At 40.7% G+C, this 24,868-nt stretch overlaps 1 protein-coding gene across 4 annotated transcripts in view; it reads left to right on the top strand.

Moving 5' to 3' along the window:
- The window catches only part of Vcl (vinculin), a 90,470-nt gene that overhangs the window by 20,861 nt on the left and 44,741 nt on the right, over positions 1–24,868 (top strand). For all 4 annotated transcript variants that reach the window (XM_075949130.1, XM_075949128.1, XM_075949127.1 and 1 more), the window contains exons 2-4: positions 6,604–6,674; positions 22,817–22,967; positions 23,499–23,607. In XM_075949130.1, the coding sequence (XP_075805245.1) occupies positions 6,604–6,674; positions 22,817–22,967; positions 23,499–23,607 (331 nt within the window). The remainder of the gene's footprint in view (positions 1–6,603; positions 6,675–22,816; positions 22,968–23,498; positions 23,608–24,868) is intronic.

The following is a 24,868-nucleotide window of genomic DNA, read 5'->3' on the forward strand; positions in this document are numbered from 1 at the left end:
TATTAATGATTCCATCTAACATTTACCAACTTTATTGTTGCATTTTAACACTTTAATTAAAAGCTCTTTATTTTATTATTATTATTATTATTATTGTATGTGTGTGTGTGTGTGTGTCTGTGTGTGTGTCTGTCTCAGCTAAAGGCCAGGAGGGAACTGGAGTCTCGGGTGGTTGTGAAATTGTTGACGAGGATGCTGGAATGTGAACTTGAGTCCTTTGGATGTGCTGACAGTGGTGGAAGAAGTAATTAAAGGAAAAGTGATTAAATTATTTGGAACAATAAATGAGGAACCATACTCTATAATGTATCAGCCTTTGGTTTAGTAGGCCAGGTGTTCTGGTGATTTGGTGCTGTACAAGTGTTAGATAAATCATTGAATCTTAAAACTGGACTTATAAACACAGAACATGAACCTTCTAAAGCTGAACTTGTCTCCTGACTCTTCCTATTAACTCATTCCTAAGTTACTCATGAACCTTTTTTATGTCTTTACCAAATGATCTCTTTACAAAAGAAGAGCTAGACCTGGAACTTAGCATTTTCTGTGGAGAAGAAAAGGATCACATAGCTCAACCAGAAAAATGAGCCCAGGCAAGGGTTCAGTCAGATGTGTTTGAGTACATGGTTTACTGAATCAGAAAGACCGGCTGGCTGTACTGGCTTCAGCTAGGGACAAGGTAGGGAGTTAGGCTACCCGACTTGCAGGTCTGTTGAAGGGCTGTCATCCTCTGTTCTACCTCTCGACAGTTCAGTGTTATATTATGTAAGTATCATAAAGTCCAGGGCATCCAAAGAAGCCAATTTCTAAGGTATAATGGGCCATAAGGATATCTCCTGATTTGTGAAGCACTGATAAAGCCTTTCTAGGCTAATCAAAGACAAAACTTTGAGACTCGAAATCACCAAGCAATTTTCTTTATCCATTTTTCGGTTGAGGGGCATCTAGGTTGTTTTCAGACTTTGGCTATTACAAATAATGCTGCTATGAACATAGTTGAAGAAATGCCTTTGTAGTATGATTGAGTATATTTTGGGTATATGCCCAACAGTGATATTGCTGGATCTTGAGGTAGGTTGATTCCCAGTTTTCTGAGAAACTGCCATACTGGGCTTGAGAGATGGCTCAGTGGTTAAGAGCATTGCCTGCTCTTCCAAAGGTCCTGAGTTCAATTCCCAGCCACCACATGGTGGCTCACAACCATCTGTAATGAGGTCTGGCGCCCTCTTCTGGCCTGCAGGCATACAAGCAGACAGAATATTGTATAATAAATAAATAAATATTAAAAAAACAAAAAAGAAACTGCCATACTGATTTCCAAAGTGGTTATACAAGTTTGCATTCCCACCAGCAATAGATGAGTGTTCCCCTTACTCCACATCCTCTCCAGGATAAGCTATCATTGGTGTTTTTGATCTTCACTCTGACAGGTGTAAGATGGTATCTCAGAGATGTTTTGATTTGCATTTCCCTGATGGCTAAGGATATTGAACATTTCCTTAAGTATCTTTTGGCTGATTGAGATTCTTCTGTTGAGAATTCTTTGTTTAGTTTTATACCCCAGTTTTTAATTGGGTTATTTAGAATTTTGATGTCTAATTTCTTGAGTTCTTTATATATTTTGGAGATCAGTCCTTTGTCTGGTGTGGGGTTGGTGAAGACCTTTTCCCATTCAGTAGGCCATCATTTTGTTTTATTGACTGTGTCAAAAATCAGGTGTTCATAGGTGTGTGGATTAATATCTGTGTCTTCAATTCGATTCCATTGGTCAACCTTCCTGTTTTTATGCCAGTACCAAGTTGTTTTCATTACTATAGCTCTGTAATAGAGATTAATGTCAGGGATGGTGATCCCTTCAGAAGTTCACATTAGAGTACTACTCAGCTGTAAAAAACAATGACATCTTGAATTTTGCATGCAAATGGATGGAATTAGAAAACACTATTCTGAGTGAGGTAACCCAGACCTAAAAAGATGACTGTGGTATGTACTCACTCATAAGTGGATACTGGCTATAAACGAAGGATATTGAGCTTATAGTTCATGATCCTAGAGAAGCTAAGTAATAAGGTGAACCCTAAGAAAAACATATATAGATCCACCTGGAAAGTTGAAACAGACAAGATAGCCTGACAAAATTGGGAGCATGGGGATGGGGGAAGAATGGAGGGTGGAAGGGGAAGAGAAGGGAAAAGTGGAGGGGTGAGGAGAACTTGAGGGAATGGAATAGTAGAGATAGAGAAAGAACAGATATGAGAGCAAGGAAAGAGATATCGATTGAGGGGGCCATTATGGGGTTAGCAAGAAACCTGGCTCTAGAAAAATTCCCAGGAATCCATAAGGATGACCCTGGCTAAGACCCTAAGCAATAGAGAAAAGGGTGTCTAAACTGGCCTTGCCCTGTAGTCAGACTGATGATTATCTTAAATATCACCATAGAACCTTCATCCAATAACAGATGGAAACAGAGGCAGAGACCCGCATCGGAGCACTGGACTGAGCTCCCAAGGTCCAGTTGAAGAGTGGGAGGAGTGAGAGTAAGAACAAAGAGGTCAAGACCATGATGGGTTCACCCACTGAAACAGTTTACCTGAGATAATGGGAGCTCATAAACTCCAACCGGACTGGGAAGGAACAAGCATAGCAAACTAGTCCATCTGATTGTGGTTGACAGTGGCGTGGCTGGGGCAGACTGAGGGGCCACTGGCAGTGGCACCGGGATTTATCCTTACTGCATGTACTGGTTTTTAGGGAACCTGTTCTCTTTGGAGGGATACCTTGCTCAGCCTAGATGTAGTAGGGAGGGCCTTGGAACTTCCACAAAGCAATGTGCCTTACCCTCTCAGAGGATTGGATGGGGGTGGGGTGGGAGGGTATGTGGAGGGAGTGGGAGGAGGGGAAGGAGTGGGAACTTAAATTGGTATGTATAATGAAAAAAAGATAGTTTGTTTTCCTTTAAAAAGATAAAAAAAAGGAAAAAAAAAAAGAAATTACCAAGCAAAAGATAACAGGTAATATGTTTCCTCCAGTTTTGCTGTGACCATGAAGACAGTTCCCATGTTTTATACATGAAAACACAACAGAACAAACAAGATGGGGATTAGATGGAATAGGTTTATGCTTTTGACACAGGGTCTCAGTAAGGTATCCAGGGTGGCCTAGAACTTGCAGTCTTCCTACTCTGGTCTCCTGAGTAGCATGGCCACTAGGCCCAGATCCTCAGGATGAGATTAGCTTCAAAGTCTCAGCTCTAGTGTTGTTTCTTCATTATAGACTGTTTTGTCTGCTTTTATTTAGTTTTAAATTTTTTACTTTATGTGTGTGTTTTGCCTATGTGTGTATATCTGTGCGCCAGGTTTATCTGCCTCCAGAGTATCCCACCACTCCTGAGTTATGCAGTGTTGATCAAACCCAGGGCTTCCGGCATGTGAGACAGGCAATCTCCAACTGAGCCACATCCCTGTGACTGTCGGGAAACTTACTGTCTGCTTCATTTTCAGTACCTGGAACAGTCAGTATCTGACATTTGGCTCAGGAACACTGAATAACCCTCACTTTTCTAATGGAGATTTGAGAGGAATGCCCCTTTTTCCTCCCTCCCCCTGTTTTCTGTTTCTCTGTCCCCCTGCGCCCTGTGTGTACATTAAAGGGTTCTCCATGTGTCTTCACTGTGAATATTTTAAGCCCATTATACTTAATATGAACTGGTGACTTCATGCCTGAACTTTGTCTTTTACTTCATGAAATCATGGCCCATCGCTTTTTGAATGGTTGTTTCAGCTGGCAAACATAGTGAACAGACACTGGAAATGTTCTGTTATATTTGATCTGAGAAACTCTTAAACCAGCTGCTGATCTGAAAGGCTTTTATTGTGCTACAGACAGTCTATTGTCTGTAGAAGCGCTGGCTCTTACACAGTGCTGTGTGATGCCTTTTCTCAGCTATTGACTTGATAGAAAAAAAAAACTTGTCTTCAGTAATTTATGCATGACTTGTATTTCCTAAGAATAGTTTATTGTAGCTTTTTCTTTAGCTAATTTATTGTATATTTAGGGATTTTTCTTGCTTACTTTTTTCAGCTTTTTTTTTCTAGACAGGGTTTCTCTGTGTATCCCTGGCTGTCTTGGAACCCACTCTGTAGTCCAAGCTGGCCTTGAACTCACGGAGATCCACCTGCCTCTGCCCCCCAAGTGCTGGGATTAAAGGTGTGTGCCACTACCATCCGGTTCACTTTTTTCTTTAAACTCAAATAAGAAGTTAAATGACTTTTTGGGTCTGGCTTACCTCACTCAGGATAGTGTTTTCTATTTCCGTCCATTTGCATGCAAAATTCAAGAAGTCCTTGTTTTTTACTGCTGAGTAGTACTCTAATATGTATATATTCCATACTTTCTTAATTCATTCTTCCATTGAAGGGCATCTAGGTTGTTTCCAGGTTCTGGCTATTACAAACAATGCTGCTATGAACATAGTTGAGCATATACTTTTGTTGTGTGATAGGGCATCTCTTGGGTATATTCCCAAGAGTGGTATTGCTGGGTCCATGGGTAGGTTGATCCCGAATTTCCTGAGAAACCGCCACACTGCTTTCCAAAGTGGTTGCACAAGTTTGCATTCCCACCAGCAATGGATGAGTGTACCCCTTTCTCCACAACCTCTCCAGCAAAGGCTATCACAAGGTCCAAATCAGGAGCAGAAGGAGAGCGAGCACGAGCAAGGAACTCAGGACTGCGAGGGGTGCACCCACACACTGAGACAATGGAGATGTTCTATCGGGAACTCACCAAGGCCAGCTGGCCTGGGTCTGAAAAAGCATGGGATAAAACCGGACTCCCTGAACATAGCGGACAATGAGGACTACTGAGAACTCAAGAACAATGGCACTGGGTTTTGATCCTACTGCACAGACTGGCTTTGTGGGAGCCTAGGCAGTTTGGATGCTCACCTAACTAGACCTGGATGGAGGTGGGCGGTCCTTGGACTTCCCACAGGGCAGGGAACCCTGATTGCACTTCGAGCTGATGAGGGAGAGGGACTTGATTGGGGGAGGGGGAGGGAAATGGGAGGCGGTGGCGGGGAGGAGGCAGAAATCTTAAATAAATAAATAAATAAATAAATAAAGGAAGGAAGGAAGGAAGGAAGAAAGAAAGAAAAGTTAAATGACTAAGTAGGATGAGGGTACTCCTTAACAAGGGCTTACAAAGTTTCACATTTCTGTGCTGCAATGTGGTTTACCTTTGTTGCTGAGCATATTGTACTTAAAGTTATAATTCCTTCTTTTCTGAGCTGGGACTTGAACCCAAAGCCTTGTATGTGCCAGCCCATGCTTTAGCACCGAGCTATAGCTGCAGATCTGTTTGTGATTTTAGAGTAACCTGGAGCTCACTCTGTAGACCAGGCTGTACGCTGTCAACTCTTGCCTTTGCTTCCTGACTGCTGAGATGACAGGTGTGAGCTACTATACCTAACTATGGTTTTTTTAAGTGAAATATTTTCCTACAACTCTTTGTATAATCATACTGGCCTTTCTCCAAATTAGGATGACCTTACTTTGCTTAACTGTTTCTGATAGGTAAGTTATTTTAAAAGGATGTTGGCTGTTAAGAGTAACATTGTAGTAAATACTTTTGTAAATATTGTAATACTCACATTAGGTGATACTGCTTGTAGGGGCTAGTCTCTCAGTTTGGAGTTCTTAGTTGTGACAATTTTTATGTTTCCTAAGATACAGAAGCAAATGCCGAAAGAGAATGTGTAAGTTTATATTGCTGCTCGCAGAATGTGGAGCTGTCTATTACACTGGTGGCATTCAAAAGTATTTGTTATTTCTTTTCAAGTTGTTCTTAAACTATGTAAATGCATGTTATTTTCAGGTTTACATATATTTCTATACATATACACACATATACGTATGTGTGTTGCTATTAAAGTTGCATGTTTTCTTGTTTGATTTCTAGTATCAAAGTCAGAATTTCATCAGATATTTCTTCCAGTCTCTCCTCCCTCCTCCATATATATTTGTGTGCAAAATATTTTGTATATTCATTTTAGTCTGCTCAAATTGTATGCTTCATGTGGCCTTTTAGAGATGTTTTTCAGTGTAGTGTAGCATATGCATGTGTATTTTCAACAGGTTTCTCTATTTTCTCACTATTTTTAGTGACGCCCCAAGTTACCCTAGAGCTGTGCTTGGACTTCATATTGTTTTATAATTATATTGTGCAAACATGTTATCCTTTTTTCCCCCATTGAGACAAGTTCTCATGCTGTGTAGATAAGGATGACCCTGAATTCTTGGGCCTCCTGTTTTCATCTCTCACATATTGGGGTTACAGCTGTGTGCCACCATGCCTGGTTTGATTGATCTTAATAATTGAAAATGCAAAAATTTTCTTTTGAAACTAGATTATGGAGGGTTTTTGTTGTGGTGTTGTTTTGACGGGTACTGTCTATCCAGGCTGGCCTCAAACTTGAGTGATAGGATTGCAGGCATATGGATATACCATACCTGGACTATATCTTAAAGTATGTTTGAGACTGCTTAAGTAAACGTTACTGACAGTTCCAGAACTTAATACTTGACTCATACCTTCCTCTTGTAGGTTGGAAAAGAGACAGTTCAGACCACCGAGGATCAGATTTTGAAGAGAGACATGCCGCCAGCATTTATTAAGTGAGTAAAACATTTGTTACTAAATAGAATACTACTACTCTTGTTAGAAAAAGTAAGTTGATTCTGAGAGGTACTTCTGGTGCGTGTGTGTGTGTTTGTCTTCATACACATGTGTTTGTGTGTATGCGGAGGTCAAAAATAAGATAAATCCTAAAGAAACCTCCCTCCACCCCCTTTTTTGTTTGTTTTGTTTTTCATAGATGACATTTGGTGGTAACTAGGGTACCAGTCCCTTACTCTGGCAATTGGAAATGAAAAAGAATTAATCTTTTCTCCTGCTCTTCTTGTGTCAACTTTATTTCATAACCCTATTTGATGAGGAGACTATGAACCAATAAATACGGAAGGAATGATAGAATTAGAAAGTCATCATTGTACATATTTCAGTGAGACAGTTGCTCATGTGAGGTTAACTAGAGGGAAGCCCCAAAGGTTTGAACCTTCATTGTACCAGGAGGCAAAACCACTGTTTCCATGAGAACTTGAGAACACCAGTGTGTTATGATTAGCTGAAAAATGCTGAACAATTCATTTAAAAGTTTGTCACTTAATTAGCTACACTGAAATTTTATTGAAGCTTACAGTCCAAACAAGATGGGTGTCCTTGTCAGCTCTGAGGGCAAGCAAGTACACTAAAATTTAAAACACAGTGGTTATGCTTTTCTTGCTTTTCTCTAGGATGTAAGGAAGCAGAAAGTAGATATCTCAGCCTGAAGGGGAAGGGACAGAGGGAAACAGATAGAAGCAATTAATTATATCCTTGGAATTGTCGAGTAGGACATTCTTTGGGGCTATTTGCTTGATGTTTGGGTGTTTCCAGGCATTACTGACCCAAGCTTCCTCTGAAGTCTGGTTTTGTGGATCTGAATAGTGACTGCTTCTTAGGCAGCACAAAGAAGGAAATAAATGTTAGACGCTTACTGTCAGCTTCACTTTCTAGAGTGTGAGGATGCCAAGGCAACAGGAGACAGAAGACTCTTGGCCGGGGCAGGTTCATGCTCACCATCTCGTATATGTTTAAAGAGCTTTCAGGGCTTTCAGGGAGGGATATGCCGTTTCAGGATTTGGAGTGGGTCTCAAATCACTGGCTTGTGTTACAGTCAATTCATGAAATACTGAAAAGTGAGTTTAATTAGTTAAAAGTGTCACACAAGATGAACATTTCTGGTAGCCCCCACCTCCTCCGAAACACCCTTAAAAATCAAAACTGTTTCTGATCTCAAGCATTTTAGATCTGAAATAGTCAATCTGAGTTTAAATTGTAATTGGCATTGAGGGACTTGCAGTGCTCAGGACCTTCCTTCTTGTAAAAGTACCATTTAAAGGCTCGGTGTGGTGGCAGACATTTTTAATCTCAGCACTCAGGAGGTTAGGGGCAGGCAGTTATTTGTGAGTTCAGGGCCAGCATGGTCTATATAGTGAGTTCCAGGATAACCAGGACTACAGAGTGAGACCCTGTTTCAGAAAAAAACAAAACTAGGGCAACCCCCACCCCCAACTGAGACATTTTAATACAGAACAAGATTTGTATGACACAGCCAGTCTTTCTTGTGCGCAGAACAAGTTACCTCGTCTCTGATTACATTGGAAAATAAGTTCACCATTCACTAAGTTTACCTAAGATTTGAATCATGGCCACAGTGTTGCACAAGAGGTACATTGCTACCATAGAAACTGCCTTAACTTAAACATTAGGATTGGAGAGCAGTAGCCATGATCTGATATCAAAATATTAGGGTCGGACCTTGAGAAACTGTCCACAGTCATAATATCTCTGTCAATCTGTGTTTATACTTTTTATTTTCATCAATCATCATCAGCCAGCTGAACATTAATCAATATTTACACATAACTAATTTATTAACTGGACACACTCATTGGCTAATTATTGCTTGCCTTCTATTTGTCTAGCATGCTCTTTGCTGTATAGGATAGCAGTTCTTACCAGTATACAGTGAAAAATCCCCTGTGGAAGATATTATAAGTAGTTTATTAATAGTAATAAACCACAAAATTTACCAATATCGTACTTAAAAAAATTGAGGGCTGAAGAGATGGCTTAGCAGGTAAGAGCACTGGCTGTCCTTCTAAAGGATCGGGATGTGGTTCCCAGTATTCACATGGTAGCTCACACCCATCTCTAACTCCAGTTCTGGGCATTAGACACCTTTCTGGCTCCCAAAGGCACCAGGCAATATGTGCATAGAGCACACAGGCAGATGTACAGACAGAACGCCCATATACATAAAATCAAAACAAATACAAAACTCCAGGAGGTAGCAGCAGGTGTAGTTGGGAAGAAGAGAATGACTTCAGTCACACAGCCTTCTCATCAGTGCTTACTGTTTTTGTTGCTGTTTTCCTGTGAAAACTGAAGTGCAGGCACTCTTTTGCCTTTTCTTGTGATTTCTTTACTGGAAGAGGAGTGAGTGGAACTCCAGCTATTATACCTGGGAATTGCAGAGTTCTAGACATGTTGGGATATGTCCTACATATGCGCTTTCTTTTAGTTTTTCTTTTTCAAACATCAGTCTCTTCTAATTCAAGATTCTTCTGCCTCAGTTTGCTGAGCAACTGGTTGGATTACAAGTTTTTATTTCCCCCTGTGTATCAAAGAGGAACAAAAAGTGGAGATATTTTGAGACCTTTCCAATTCAGGAGCTGTGACACAAATGGACTTGATAAGAAGAACTGTCAGTGTAGGGACGGATAGTAGAAGAAGGTGTCACGTACGACTCGAGACTTGGGAGAATAGAGGATGGAATAGTGCTGGGTTTAAGTCGCGGAGGCCAGTGTGAAGAGGACTGGGACGGTGAGGGTGGCAGGACACTCAGCCCAGTGAGGAGGTTGGGCCCAGGGAGGAAGGTCCTTGAAAGCCTGACTGGGAATTTAGAGCTGGCAGGAAAGAAGCTTTGCAGATTTTGAGCCACAGAATGACAGCATGAAAATGGTTTCCAGCAAGATTCACAGCCTAATTCGTAATGGATAATAGGTGTCAGTGCTAAATAAAGGAGAGTAAGTTGTGTGTCAAACTGGCCAGATTTAGTCTTTGTTAGTGTGGACTTGCTTGATTGTTTACAGGTGAGAAATGTTTATGGTGCAGTTTGAATTTGCCTTGTGTCTCAGTTAGGGTTTCTATTGCTGCAATTTCCTTGCACCGTGACCAAAAAGTAAGTTGGGGAGGAAAGGGTCCAGTTAGCTTATTCTTCTATATCACATGTCTAAGGAAGTCAGGACAGGAACTCAAATAGGGCAGGAACCTAGAGGCAGGAGCTGGTATAGAGGACACAGGAGTGCTGTTTCTGCTTACTCTCCATGGCTTTCTTATAGAACACAGGACCAGCCCAGGGATAGATAGTTCCACCCACAGTGGCCTGTGCGCTCCCCCATCAATCACTAGTAACTGCCTGATAGCCAGATTTTATGGAAGCTTTTCTCAATTGAGGCTTCCTCCTTTCAGATACCTCATTTTCTGTGTCAAGTTGACATAAGACCAGCCAGCACACCTTGGAGAAAAATGCTTTTGTAGAATGTACTCAAACATCATTCTTTTCTTTATTTTTTTTCTTTTTTTCTTTTTAGTTTATTGAGACAGCATTTTACTATGTAGCCCTGGCTGTCTTGGAACTGTTTTGTGGAACAGGCTGGCCTCAAGCTTATAGAGAGCCACCTGCTTCTGCCTTCTGAGTGGGAAGTTCATTCCTATCTCTGCAGTAGCACAGAGACGAGAAATTACGGCAGCTTAATGCCCCAGTGTTGTCAGGGCTCCACTGTGGTTGGTATGAACTCCTGCAAGCAGCAGAATGCACAGTTCCTTCTGGCAGGCAAACGCTGCTGCGCTGACCCTGGGAAGTGCTACCACCTGCCTCATTGCTGCTCTGAGCACCCTGCTGGTAAATGTCAAAGCTTGGACTGGTTTTCCAGCTTGGACTGGTTTTGAAACATATTGGGATGTCTAGGCCTGCTGAATCAAATGATGAACTGTGTGAGAAGGTGCTCCATGCTCCATCCTTTATCATGTTTCCTTGTTTTTATCCTTAAACCCTATCAGTTAGCATAATTTTGGCACCTACCTGTAAGATTTTAACATAGTTTATATTAATGTACAGAGAATACATTTTAAAGTGATTAAAACATACTTAGATCTAATTTAGGTCTTTTTGACCAAAGTTAAATAGTGTTTTATTTTATATTATTAGCACTTATATTTAGATTTTATTTTCTTTTGATTTTGAGAACCCAAACAAAATTATCTTGTAATTTGATTTTTAAAAAAATTTATTTTATTTTTATTTTATGTGCATTGGTGTTTTGCCACGGTGTTGGGTCCCCTGGAACTGGCATTGTAGATAGTTGTGAGCTGCCACGTGAGTGCTGGGAATTGAACCCAGGCCCTCTGAAGAGCAGCCAGTGCTTTTAACTGCTGAGCCCTCTCCCAGCCCCATAATTTGTATTTTTAAACATACTTGTTGGTTAAAGTGCACAGAATCATTGTTTTTTTTTCCCTTTGGAAGAAAGGGTTTTATTTCTTATAATTTGTAGTTCATGGTGTTCTGATAACATTGGGTTATTCCAATTTTTTTGTATTTGTTGAGGTTTGTTTTGTGACCGAGTATGTGGTTAATTGTTGAAAACGTTCCATGAGGTGCTGAGAAGAAGGTATATTCTTTTCTGTTTGGATGGAATGTTCTATAGATGAGTCAAAACATCTACTAGTTCTCTTATTTCTCTGTTTATTTTTTGTCTGATTGACCTGTCCAGTGGTGAGAGGGGAGTGTTGAAGTCTCCCACTATTAGTGTGTGAGGTTTAATGTATGATTTAAGCTTTAGAAGTGTTTCTTTCACATTTGAGGGTGCCCTTGTATTTGGTGCATAGGTGTTCAGTATTCAGATTTCCTCTTGATGGATTTTTCGTGTGATTAGTATGAAATGCCCTTCTTTGTCTCTTTTTACTGATTTTAGCTTGAAGTCTATTTTGTTAGATATTAGGATTGCTACACCAGCTTGTTTCTTAGGTCCATTTGATTAGAATATTTTTTCCCAACCCTTTACTCTGAGACAATGTCTGTCTTTGAGGTTGAGATGTGTTTCTTGTATGCAGAAGAAGGATGGATTCTGTTTTCATATCCGATCTGTTAGCCTGTGCCATTTTATAGGTGAGTTGAATTCGTTTACAATAAGGGATATTAATGACCAGTGATTGCTATCTCCTGTTAATTTAGTTTTCATCGTTTGTGATGTTAATCTGTGCCTTTTTTTCCTCCTTTGGGAGAATCATTGGTTTTTTAGAATGATATTTTTTATTGTAGTATTCAGTGCCATGTGTTTGCCTGCCTGGGGCTACTGTGTGCTTCAGATGTTTCAGGGTTTGTTTGTTTTGACCTTGAGATTTTTGTGATCCTTTCCATTGCTACTATAAGAAGACTTTTGTCTCTCAACTGAAGACCAAGTTTTGTAAGATAATTATTCATGTCCGTCAGCTGCCTCGCTGCATTTCCGACCTAGAGCAAGCACTCTCATTGCCACAGCTCCCCTTTGGACTTGCTGTATTAATGCATCTGCATTTCCCACCTAGAGCAAGGACTCTCATTGCCACAGCTCCCCTTTGGACTTGCTGTATTAACGCATCTGCATTTCCCACCTAGAGCAAGGACTCTCATTGCCACAGCTCCCCTTTGGACTTGCTGTATTCAACGCATCTGTGCACTGCTGTTTGAACTGACTTCCTTAAACGTAATTTGTGAAGCTTTGAGTCTTTTCAATAATAAACAGAGCCGTTTTTTAAAAAATTAATTTGTAGATAAGTTCTAACTAGGTGAACATGGGTGAAATCTTTGGTTTACTTTATATTTGGTGATTGAGAAATGAGGAAATAAAGCCTTAGGCATGTGTTATTTGTGTTTCCGTTGTCTACAGTATAATCAAAAGCTTGAAAAGAACTCACAGGGCCCAGAGCTCACATATTCTTACTGGGATGTGTATACATAAATTATCATGGAATTCTGAGAATACTAAGGTTAAGATTCTGCCCATTTAAAATAAGCTCTCACTTTTGAGGCGGGTTTTCATGTGGACTAAGGTAACTTTGAGCTGGATATATAGCTGAAGCTAGCCTAAAATCCTGATCCTGAGATTGCAGGTATGTACCAGGAGTACTGTCTGACCTTCCAGAGGTAGTGTGACCCACCCCTTACCCTTCGACAGTACTAACTTGTTTTGTTTTGAGAGACAGGGTCTCACTGTGTAGCCCTTGCTGGCTTAGAACTTGCTAAGTAGCTGTGTAGATCAGGCTGGCTTTCAATTTAAATTTACCTGCCTGTGTGTAGTCTTTGGTACAGTGCAAATGCAGGATAGTGTGGGTGTGGGATCAGAGGACAACTTTCAGGACTTGGTTTCCTCTGCCTTATCCAGTCAGGGTGTTTCTGCTGCTGCTCTTGTGAACTTTGGGGTGATTCTTCAGACAGAAGCAAGCTGCTACCCACCTAGCTCTTCTAGGTGGGCTCAGGCTGTCAGGCTCGCACAGAAAGTGTTATATTGCATTAAGTCATCTGTGAAGAGTCGAATTACTAAGCTTTTAAGGATTTAAGGACCATAAATACTATTGACTAAGTGACTCATCTTAAAGATATATTGAGACTGTCGAAAACCTCATCTTTTTCCTGGAAAATCAGGGCTGGGGAGATGACTCATTGGGAAAAGTACCTTCTGTAAAAGCCTGAGGAACTGAGTTTGGATCCCCAGCAGCTACTTAAAAGGTTGAGTATAGTGGTATGTATCTGTAACCCAACACTGGGGATCAGGGGTAGAGTGGGGACTGGAGAGTTTGCTGCTTACTGGCTGGGACGTCAGGCGGTGACTTCTGGCTCCTCCCCCCACACTCATACATGCACATAAACATTTGGTATAAATTAAACAAACAAAGCAAAAAGCAAATAGAAACAATAAAAATGTATTCCTTTAATTAATACCTTGACTTTTCCAATATAGAATACAGGTCTAGTCTTAGATTAAGAAATTCATTCTCAAAATTTAGTGTTTGTATGTTTGCTTTTCCTGGAATTGTTTATAATCTTATTGTTCCTCCCATAGTAGAACCAAAGGAACCCTGTGAAATAGCTCCATTTCTTAAATTCATGTATGAACTGGTTGTTATTTAGTCCACTTCATTTCGTTTATGAAGCAACGGAGACTCAGAAGCTCCGCGCAGGAGTGGAGAAGGTCCTGCCCCAAGGCTGTCTGACTGGGAGGCTGCACTCCACCTCTCCCTCCTTGTGAGATTGCTTCTGATGTAGAAGATGTGAAAATGCTGGAAAGGTGAAGTGGGGTTTGGTGATGGTTAGTTTCCTGCCATAGTCTCTCGACTTTATTTTATTGCTTTCTTCAAATAAATCCAATTATTTAAAAAAAATTATGATAGCTATTTTTCTCTTCCAGTCTATATTTTCTGTTTATGGTAAGACTTATTTTGTTGTGCGGGGGATCAAATCCAGGGTCTTATGATGAATTATACCTCTCGCCTTTATGACACTTTAAAACACATAAACAAAAAAAATTGATAGCTTGTTTTTATTTAATATTTTTCAGTATCCATTGAGACAGTCATGCAGTTTTTAATCCTTGCTGTTTATGATAGTCTATAGTCTGCTATATGACTGTAAATTTTCTGATAAGGAAAATTTCACATTTCCTCTTGATGGATTTTTCCTGTGACTAATATGAAATGTCCTTCTTTGTCTCTTTTGATTGATTTTAGTTTGAAGTCTATTTTGTTAGATATTAGGGTAGCTACACCCACTTGTTTCTTATGTCCATTTGATTGGAATACTTTTTTCTAACCCTTTATTCTGAGATGATGTCTATCTTTGAGGTTCAGATGAGGAAGGATGGATTTTGTTTTTGTATCCAATCTGTTAGCTTTTAGCCTGTGCCTTTTTATAGGTGAGTTGAGTCCATTTATATTAAGGAATAATAATGACCAGTGATTGCTATCTCTTGTTAATTTAGTTTTCATTGTTGATAATGTTAATTTGTGCATTTTTCCCCTTCTTTGGGATTTTTGTGCTATGAGACCATCAATTGTCTGTGTTTTTGTTGATGTAGCTGGCTTCCTTGGGTTGGAGTTTTCCTTCTAGTATTTTGTGTAGGGCTGGTTTTGTGGCTAGATGTTGGTTAAATCTGGTTTTGTCATGGGATATCTTGTTTTGTTCTTTTATGGTGATTGACAGTTTTGCTGGGTATAGTAGTCTGGACTGGCATCCATGGTCTCTTAATGTCTACATACTGTTTGACCATTACCTTCTGGCTTTCATTGTCTCCCGTGAGAAGTCAGGTGTAATTCTGATAGGTCTACCTTTATATGTTACTTGGCCTTTTTCCTTTGCATCTCTTAATATTCTTTATTTTGTATGTTTAGTGTTTTGATTATTATGTGGCGAGAGGACTTTTTTTTTAAAATCCAGTCTATTTGGTATTCTGTAAGCTTCTTGTATCTTCATAGGCATATCTTTCTTTAGGTTGGGAGTTTTCTTCTATGATTTTGTTAAATATATTTTCTGTGCTTTTTAGTTGAATTTCTTCTCCTTCTATCCCTATTATTCTTAGGTTTGGCCTTTTCATGGTGTCCCATATTTTCTGGATATTTTGTGTTAAGCATTTGTTAGATTTAATGTTTTCTTTGACTGACGAGTCTATTTCCTCTATTGTATCTTCGGCGCTTGAGATTCTCTCTTCCATCTCTTGTATTCTGCTGTTCATGCTTGCATTTGTGGTTCCTGATCGTTTTTTTCATGATTTCTGTTTCTATAATTCCCTCTGCTTGTGTTTTCTTTATTGTCTTTCTTTCAGTTTTCAAGTCTTGAATAGTTTCTTTTGTATGTTTGATTGCTTTTTCTTGGTTTTCTTTAAGGGATTTGCTGATGTCTTCCAATTTTTTGTTCATCTTTTCCTCCATTTCTTTGAGGGAATTTCTCATTTTCTCTTTAAGAGTTTCAAACATTCTCTTGACGTTATTTTTTAGGTCGTTTTCTTCTGCTTCATCTATATTGGTTGTTCAAGTCTTGCTGTTGTAGGGTCTTTAGGTTTTACAGGTGTCGTGTTGCTCTTTGTGGTGTTGTGTGTGTTCTTACCTTTTCTACTCATCTTTTCCTCTAATTGTTGTGGTTGGGGCTGTGATTCTGCTGTAGATTAATTTTCTAGGTGCCCGTGAATCCAAGGCTCAGATGGTTGTTCCTCTTGGTACAGTCAGTGCCACGGTTCTAGTTACCCTGTTGGTCACTCTGTGTTCCTGGAGGTCACTCAGTGCTCCCGGCCTTTGCTCTACTCCCTTGGAGTTTGCTGTCTCAGGCCTGCTGTAGCCTATGTTGAGCTGTTTCTATAAATGTCCCTGGTCTGGATCCGTTCCTGCAGAGGTCCCTGGCTTGGGGTTGGTCCTGTAAAGGACTCTGCCTCTGGTCTACTATCTCGGAGTTCCCAGGCTCTCATGTGCCCAGACCTGCAGAGGTCCTGGCTCAGGCCTACTCTCTCAGATGTCCCAAACTCACACTCAGTCCCTTAGAGGTTGGTTTCTGGTTCCTGCCTATTCCCTTTGGTGTCTCAGCCAATGCCTGGGCCCATAGAGGTCCTGGCTCAGGCCTTCTCCCTCTGAGGTCCCATACTCACGCCTGGACCTGCAGAGATCTCTGGTTCCTGCCTACTCCCTCGGAGGTCCCAGATTCATGTCTAGACCCACAGAGGTTATGGCTCAGGCCTAGTTCCTTGGAGGTGCTAGACTGATGCCCAGACCCATAGGGGTCGAGACATATACTTATAAATGAGTAAAAAAAAAAAAAGCCAACAACCTTACCTTTTAGCTTTATTGTGGTCTAATTGACAAAATTTTCATTTTGGGTGTCTACATTCAGCTTGGCCATGCCAAGAATGAGAAAGGGCTTGAGACTCTTCCAGAGCACCCAAGTCAGTTTCGGTGCCATGTCAGACAGGGCATGACCACCCACAGCTCCTGTTCAGGGGATTTGACCCCATATGTTCACATGCGCATATATACATAATTAAAATAAATTTAAAAAAATGAGAAAGCTGCTTTGTATTGTATCATACTGTAAGATTTGGGACAGGGAAAGGAGTACTTTATGGATTTTATGGATGAGGGCTGTAAGATCTTGCAATTAGAGCACAGGGTTGGAATATCATGTCTTAGCATTATCGTATGATAATGAGCATATGATAGGCTGAGTCGGCTGTGCACTTGCTACTCGAACTACATTAAAGAACGTCTCTTTTTGTACTCTGTGTTCCCTGCTGCCTTCTAAAAACTGCTACTGTGACTGTGGCCTTCACTCAGGTTTCTAGATGACTAAGGGCTGAGGATCCTTGACCTTTCAAACTGCAGCTCCAGGATGCAAAGCATATTAGCTATTATTGGAATGATACACATGAGTGAGTCTATTTCTGTTGTTTTAAAATAAAGTTTGAAGTCAGGTCCTGTGCCACAGGCCTGTAATTCCAGCCCTCTGGGGGCCAAGGATGGGGAGGACTGTAAGTTCAAGAGAGAATCTGCTTGAAAACGAACTCAGAGCTACCGTGAAGAGAAGCATCTCCATGAATAGTATTGATGGGTAGCATGCATAACTTTCGTGTTTAATACCAAGCAGGCATTGGGAAAAAGATAAAGCAAAACAAACAGCTTAAATTTAAACATCTCAATTAGTGATAATTAAAATCACCGAGAACTAAGAAACTTTGAACCTTCTTTTACATTATTTTACACGAGGTGATATTCTTGGAAGGATGGATTTATTCACAAGTGAGTATGCTAAGAATTCCATGGGACTGCCATTGGTCCCTTTGATCTAAATCACAAACGCTGGTCCTTGAGGCTGAAGGCCAAAGTGGAGAAGCTTCAGTTTGTACTCGCTGATTAAATTATCTAAATGAATATTACTAGGATATAGTCAGGATATAAGATTATTTGGGAAACTGATCCTATTCCTACTCAGAAACCTAGAATTTAGGTTTCTATTTCTAAGCAGAAGATCACTTTAAGAGATTAGGCAGATAGAGTGCTTAAATAAAAATCACATTTTCCACTGACATGATGGGCTCCTCCTGTTTCTGATTGCTGGTAATCATAGTGGGATTTGTTTGGCTTTTATGAATGCCATTAAATTTTAATGTACTGACTAGATACCTTACTGTAATAAAAATGGTGCGGTGTCTATTCTGCCTCTCATTTTACCACACAGGAGAACCATTAGTGGAGAACCAATTTGATTCCCGGCAAACCTTTTTCATTACATTTTCCCATCCTGCAGGTTCTCTCTCCAGAAGTTATTCCTAGCAGTTAAAAATTCTTTTTCAAATTTGAAAATCATATCCAGTAACTGGATCTCTAAATAGATGTACCTCAGGAATTGCATTCTATGATGATTGTTTTTATTTTCTATAATTTCATCAAGGATCAAGTTCCCTGAAAGTAAAATCAAGTTTGGGACCATTAATGATTTTGTTCTCTCCTTTTTTAAATTTCCCTTCCCCCTTCCCTTCCCTTCCCTTCCCTTCCCTTCCCTTCCCTTCCCTTCCCTTCCCTTCCCTTCCCTTCCCTTCCCTTCCCTTCCCTTCCCTTCCCTTCCCTTCCCTTCCCTTTCTTTTCCTTCCTTCCTCCTTTCCTTTCCTTTCCTTTCCTTTCCTTTCCTTTCCTTTCCTTTCCTTTCCTTTCCTTTCCTTTCCTTTCCTTTCCTTTCCTTTCCTTTCCTTTCCTTTCCTTTCCTTTCCTTTTCTTTCCTTTCCTTTCCTTTCCTTTCCTTTCCTTTTCTTTCTTTGACAGGATTTCTCTGTGTAACAGCCCTGACTCTCCTGGAATTTGCTTTCAACCTGCCTCTGCCTCCCAAGTGCTGAGATTAAAGGCAAGCGCCACCACAGCCCAGCTAAGGATTTCTTATTAGGCATGGTGATGCATGTCTGTAGTCCCATCAAAGGGGAGGTTAAGACTACAGAATCATGAGTTCAAGACTAGCCTTGGCTACAACAGGTTCAGGGCTGGTGTGAACTACATAGTAAAACTCTCTCAGTGCAAGGCAAATATGTACTCAATGATTTCCTTGGCTCAATGACCATTATGCTTTCTTTGCATGGTAAAAATGTATTCATCAAATCATCACTAAGCGTTTATTATTTGTCAGGTGTTAATACTCCGTGAGGCTCTTATTTTTGCCATGCAGAATTCACAGTATTATGAGAGAAAACTGAGAAAGTATGGTAAATTTGATGGGAACGTAAGACACCTGTAGATTTGGAATGCAATTGACAATTACCTGAAAGAAGAGACATTTAAAACTGAACATAAGACTGGGATGGTGGAGGTGGTGGAGGTGGTGGAGGAGGTGGTGGAGGAGGTGGTGGTGGAGGAGGTGGTGGTGGAGGTGGTGGTGGAGGTGGTGGTGGAGGTGGTGGTGGAGGTGGTGGTGGAGGTGGTGGTGGAGGTGGTGGTGGAGGAGGTGGTGGTGGAGGTGGTGGTGGAGGTGGTGGAGGTGGAGGTGGTGGTGGAGGTGGTGGTGGAGGTGGAGGTGGTGGAGGTGGTGGAGGTGGCGGTGGAGGTGGAGGTGGTGGAGGTGGTGGAGGTGGTGGAGGTGGTGGAGGTGGAGGTGGTGGTGGAGGTGGTGGTGGAGGTGGAGGTGGTGGTGGAGGTGGTGGAGATGGTGGAGATGGTGGTGGAGATGGTGGAGATGGTGGAGGTGGTGGAGGTGGTGGTGTGTCAAATCAAATACAAGAGAAGGAAGACTAGTACCTGGGTAGAGGAAAGGTTCATGTAAACAGTCCTGAGCTAATGGTCCCTCCCTCCCTCCCTCCCTCCCTCCCTCTCTCCCTCCCTCCCTCCCTCCATTCCCTTTTTTTTCTTTCCTTAAGCCTGGAGCTCAGTGATTCTGTAAGGTTGGCTAGCCAGTGAGTTCCTGGGGTTAGCTACATACAGCACCGTGCCTGGCCTTTACATGGGTTCTAGGGATCTGAAGTTACGTCCTCGTGCATGGGTTCTAGGGATCTGAACTTACGTCCTCGTGCATGCTTGAATGGCAGGAACTTAACTGAGTCTTCTCCACAGCTCCTCATTTAAAAAGTTAAAGTTGTTGCCAGGCAGTGGTAGCATATACCTTTAATCCCAGCACTTAGGAGGCAAAGGCAGGCAGATCTCTGTGGGTTCAAGGCCAGCCTTGTCTACTGAGCTAGTTCCCGGACAGCCAAGGCTATATGGAGAGACCCTGTCTTGAAAAACCAAAAACAAATAAGCAAGTAAACAAACAATTTAAAGTTATAAATTTAATTAAGTTAGAAAGTGTACATTTTCTGCCATACTATATACTACATACATGTGTATTATATATTTATATGCATCTTAAATGTATTTTGGTGCAAATTTCACTTTTCTCTTCCTTGACAGAGCCAGTCCTTATTGCCAGTCTGGTGGGCCAGATTGGGTCCAGTAAGGCGGAGCTCAAATTCAAGACCTTTCTGCCTCAGCTTCCCCAGTGCTGAGGTTTTGAATGCGTACTCAACTCCTTTCAGGCTTAACCTTTATGATTTGAAGTTACTTTTTTTCTCAGTTACCTATTACAGAGGTTAAGAAAATGAAACGCTGTATTTACCTGTGCTCACATTATCAGATTTCATCTGGGGCCGTTTCCTTCTTACCCCAGGGCTTCTCTAGCTTTGTTCTGGTACATCTGCTGCTGCTGAACAGTTAGCTTTTGCATGCCTCAGGCATGCTACCTTTGGTTTCTAAGTACATGTTCATTGGCTATAGCTATTGGAGCCACAGTTGTTCTTGGTAGTGCTAGGAATTGCATGCAGGCTTTCGTGCATGCTAGGCCAGTGTTTTAAGGACCTCTCTGCCTTGTGTTCTAAAATACCGCTTCTTTGTCTTCTGGCTAACATTGTTTTCAGAAAGAAGTCCATGTTATTCTTCTGAATGTAAAAACACTATTTTTTTTTGGCTGGTTTCTTTTGGAAAGTGTTATTATTATGGATTTGAAGCAACTTCACTGTGTTTTCCTTAGTGTAGTTTTTCTTCTTTTTTTAAATTTTAAAGTTTTAATTTATTTTTAGTTTTATCTTTTACATTTATTTGTTTATCACTAACATTGTAAATATCCTCTCATCCATTGTGGTGGAAATGTTAGTTCATTTAACTTCTGTAAATGGCACCATGGCAACGTATTAAATGACAGCATCAGTACCTTTGTCTGAGCATCTGACGATACACCTGTACTGGGTAGAACAATGAGTTTTCAAGGCAGTTCACTGTAGTAGGCTAATAAATTGAGAATTATTATGTAGCTGTATAAAAGAATAAAGTGACTCTTTATCTTTAAAGTTATTTTTAGATGACTGGGTGGTGTGGTGCTCACCTTTAATCCCAGCACTTGGGAGGCAGAGGTAGGTGGATCTCAGTGAGTTCAAGGCAACCCTGGTCTACAAAGTGAGTTTCAGGACAGCTAGGAATGTTACACAGAGAAACCCTGTCTTGAAAAAAACAACAAAAAAATTCTTTAGATTTATTCATTTAATTTTAGTTTCTTGAGACAGTTTTTCTATGCATCTCTTGGAACTTACTCTGTAGATCAGACTCTCCTTGAATTCAGAGATCCACCTGCCTTAGCCTCCCAAATTCCGGGATTAAAAGCGTTCCCCATCACTGCCCAGTAGATTAATTTATTTGAATTGCCTGTGTGTATGTGTGCCATGTGTGTGCCGGTGCCCGTGGAGGTCAGAAGAGGGTGTGGAATCCCTTGGAGGGGAATTGTAGGCAGTTGTAAGCTACCTGTGTGGGTGCTGGGACTAAACCTGGGTTGTTTGCAAGAGTAGCAAGTGCTCTTAACTGCTGAGCCATCTCTTCAGCTCCAGACTTGTTGATATTAAAACAGCTCTATCAGATCAGGTATGGTGATGTGTGCTTGTAATCCCAGTACTACATGGAAGATGCAGCCTGGAGGAACACATGTTCAAAACCAACCAGGGGTACACAGCGAGTTCAAGGCTAGCCTGAAGTACATAGTGAGATCTGTCTCAAAGAAAAGAATAGAAAAGTTGGGGATGGGAGTGGATGGGTGGGTAGGGGATTGAGGTATGCAGGCATGCATGTCTTTGTTTCTTGCTGGTATGGCCTTATGGTAGCAGTGTTTTTAGTAAAGTTTGGTTTTTGAATTATGGTAGTACTTTATATATCTTTCATAGCCCACTTCTTTTATATAGCTGAAATCCTCTTCTTAGTTTAATTCTTCCTATTAACAGTGTAATGTTGCCTTATACATGTGGAAATTTTTGTGTATCATTTGATCCACAAAACAATACTATGAGTAGGGTTTTTTGCAGATGATATTTTTAGTTTTTCAAATGAGAATGTGTAATATTGGAAAATTATTTTATTTTTAAATATTTTGTTCCTTATCTCTTTAAGTTACTCAGTGGAAACAGTGGGTCTACTGAAATGGTCTAAATCCACTAGCAAGATGAGTAAAAACCTGTGTATTATTTTGTTCTTTTTTCCTATTTCTTTGCATTGTCAGATTATTAAGAATCACTATATGCTGGACATGTCAGAAGCATATGCCTAGCTCTTGAAGGCAAAGGCACATGGATCTTTGAGTTCAAGGTGAATCTGGTCTACATAGTGAGTTCCAGGCTAACTGGGGCCACGTAGTGATACCCTGTCACAAAAAAAGAAAAGGAGAGAAGAAAAATCACTACATAATACTTTGGTGCTTTATTTCCAGATGTTAACTCTGACAGTAGTACAATGTTTTTTAGTTCTTTATGTAATGTCTGTTGTGTGAGATGGGGAGGAATAAGGAAACAAAAAAATTCCAACAAAGGAGTTACAGAAATGTAGCTACCTAAAGCTGCCAGAAAAATGTGCTCTCAGTTTTTGTTGCCAAGAAATATCAGAATACAATTTATTCACAAGCCTAGTGCCTTGAGTGAATGAGCACCTGTGCTGACATTAGCTGCAAATTTTAAAATTTGAAAGTCCATGTCCTGTTACAAATAGGCCTTGGCTATTTGCCATATAGAAAAAGGTAAATTCACATGTATACATTTTTTGTATTTGCATATGTTTGCTTTTGTTAAGGAGTTAGCTTATTTTCTTCTTCCAGGGTTGAGAATGCTTGCACCAAGCTTGTTCAGGCAGCTCAGATGCTTCAGGCTGACCCGTACTCAGTTCCTGCACGGGATTACCTCATTGATGGGTCTAGGGGAATCCTCTCTGGCACGTCAGACCTACTTCTCACCTTTGATGAGGCCGAGGTAGGTAATCTGAATTCCACAGAGACCTCTCTTAGACAAAGGCTTAGTTTTAGATTGATTTTATTTTATGTGTGTGTGTATTATGTGTTTATGGGTGCCCATGGAAATCAGAAGACTGTATCATACCCCTAGGGTTGGAGTTATAGGAAGTTGTAAGCCACCTGTCATGGGTGTCAAGAACCAAACTGGGGTCTGGGGTCCTGTAGGAGAGCATCACGTGTTCTTGACCACTGAGTCATCTCTCTAGCTCCTAAAGCCTAATTTTAAAGATAATAATGGCGGTGGGACACCGCTCCAGAGGCAGAGGCAGGTGAATCTCTGTGGTTCAAGGCCAATCTGGTTTATAAAGCAAGTTTCAGGGTAGCCAGGACTACACAAAGAAATCCGGTCTTAAAACACATAAAAAAGATAATAATGGAATCCTTGGATGATTTTTTTTAGAATGCTAAAATATTAAAAAGCTACATATGTCTAATGCCATTTTCTATGTACTGATCACTAATTTGACTGAGTCTTTAAATATATTTTCAGGTTCGTAAAATCATTAGAGTTTGCAAAGGAATTTTGGAGTATCTTACAGTGGCAGAAGTAGTGGAAACTATGGAAGATTTGGTCACTTACACAAAGAATCTTGGGCCAGGTGAGCCAAAACCATTTTTTTTTCTATTAAAATCTTTAGGAATTGATTGTTTTGATTCAAGAGGAAAGGCTGCTCTTCTCTTACTTACAGAAAATAGGAGATGCTGTGTTGGGCTTCTTTGTGCACAGAGCCAGAGCTGACAGTGGCTTTCTACTGAGGGTTTGTTGCTGCCCTCAGGTCTCTTACCTGCTTTCTACAAGTCCCAGCCCTGTGAGAAACATGCAGCCAGATTTGCAAGTGCTGATGGGGAAATGTCGGAAGTGCTCTTCTGTTACTGTAATGCCGAAGGCCATCCTCAGTCCCGGCCACCCCATTCCACAACATTCCTTTGCTGTCTGCCAGCTGGCCTGTGTTCTTCATGACTTCTTAGCTGGCTAATCAGCTGCCTGCTATTATGGACTTATGCCTTAGCCCAAGGCTGTAAAAGTGTAATCAGACCTCAGAGGAGAGAAGAGCTGTGTGGTTGAATCTCATTTGAAATGATTATTTAGCCATCTGAACATTGAATATTCAAAATATCCAGATGCCAGCATTTGATCTTATAGCTATAACATGACCTCAAGAGTCCATAAATTACGAATAAGATTAATGGAAAGGCATATTAGGCATTTAGCTTGATGTTTATTGCTCTGTGAATTATTTTTTAATTGAAATATTGATGCTTATTTAGCTGTATCTCTCTAAAGGTTCGAGGTAGTGGGTTTTGAGCTTACCACACTTTCTGAGTTGTTTCTGAAGATCACCTGGAAGTGGGTTTTTTTTAATGGCTGTAGAGGTGTACTGGGGAGTGGCTGGGGTGTACCTGGGAGTTGTAGAGATTAACCTAGGCTTAGTGCATGCTAGGCAAGTGTTCTACCGCTAGGTTACACCCTAGCCGAGACCTGTATTGTCATTCTCATAACACTGAAAAAAAGGTATGTTTTTCTCATAACTTTATGCAGACCCTAACAAAAATGAAGGTACTCTGCGTGAAGCAGAAGCAGCCTACCTTTCTGCCTCTCCTTGGTCTTCATGGTCTGTGAAACTGATTATAAAATCCTAGGGGTAATTTGAAAATCAGAGTTTAAAGCGAAAATCATTTTGCTAGCCAATAGGATTGCTCAGCTGATGACCTGCTGACCGTGTTCCATTCCCAGGAGCCACGTGGTAGGAGCAGGGCGCTGACCCCTGCAAATCGTCTCCTGACCGCTACACATGTACTGGGCACATGTGTGTGTCTTCACATACACACACCTATAAATAAATGAATGTAACTTAAAAA

This window comes from Microtus pennsylvanicus, chromosome 15 (assembly GCF_037038515.1).
Source record: "Microtus pennsylvanicus isolate mMicPen1 chromosome 15, mMicPen1.hap1, whole genome shotgun sequence".
Taxonomy (NCBI): domain Eukaryota; kingdom Metazoa; phylum Chordata; class Mammalia; order Rodentia; family Cricetidae; genus Microtus; species Microtus pennsylvanicus.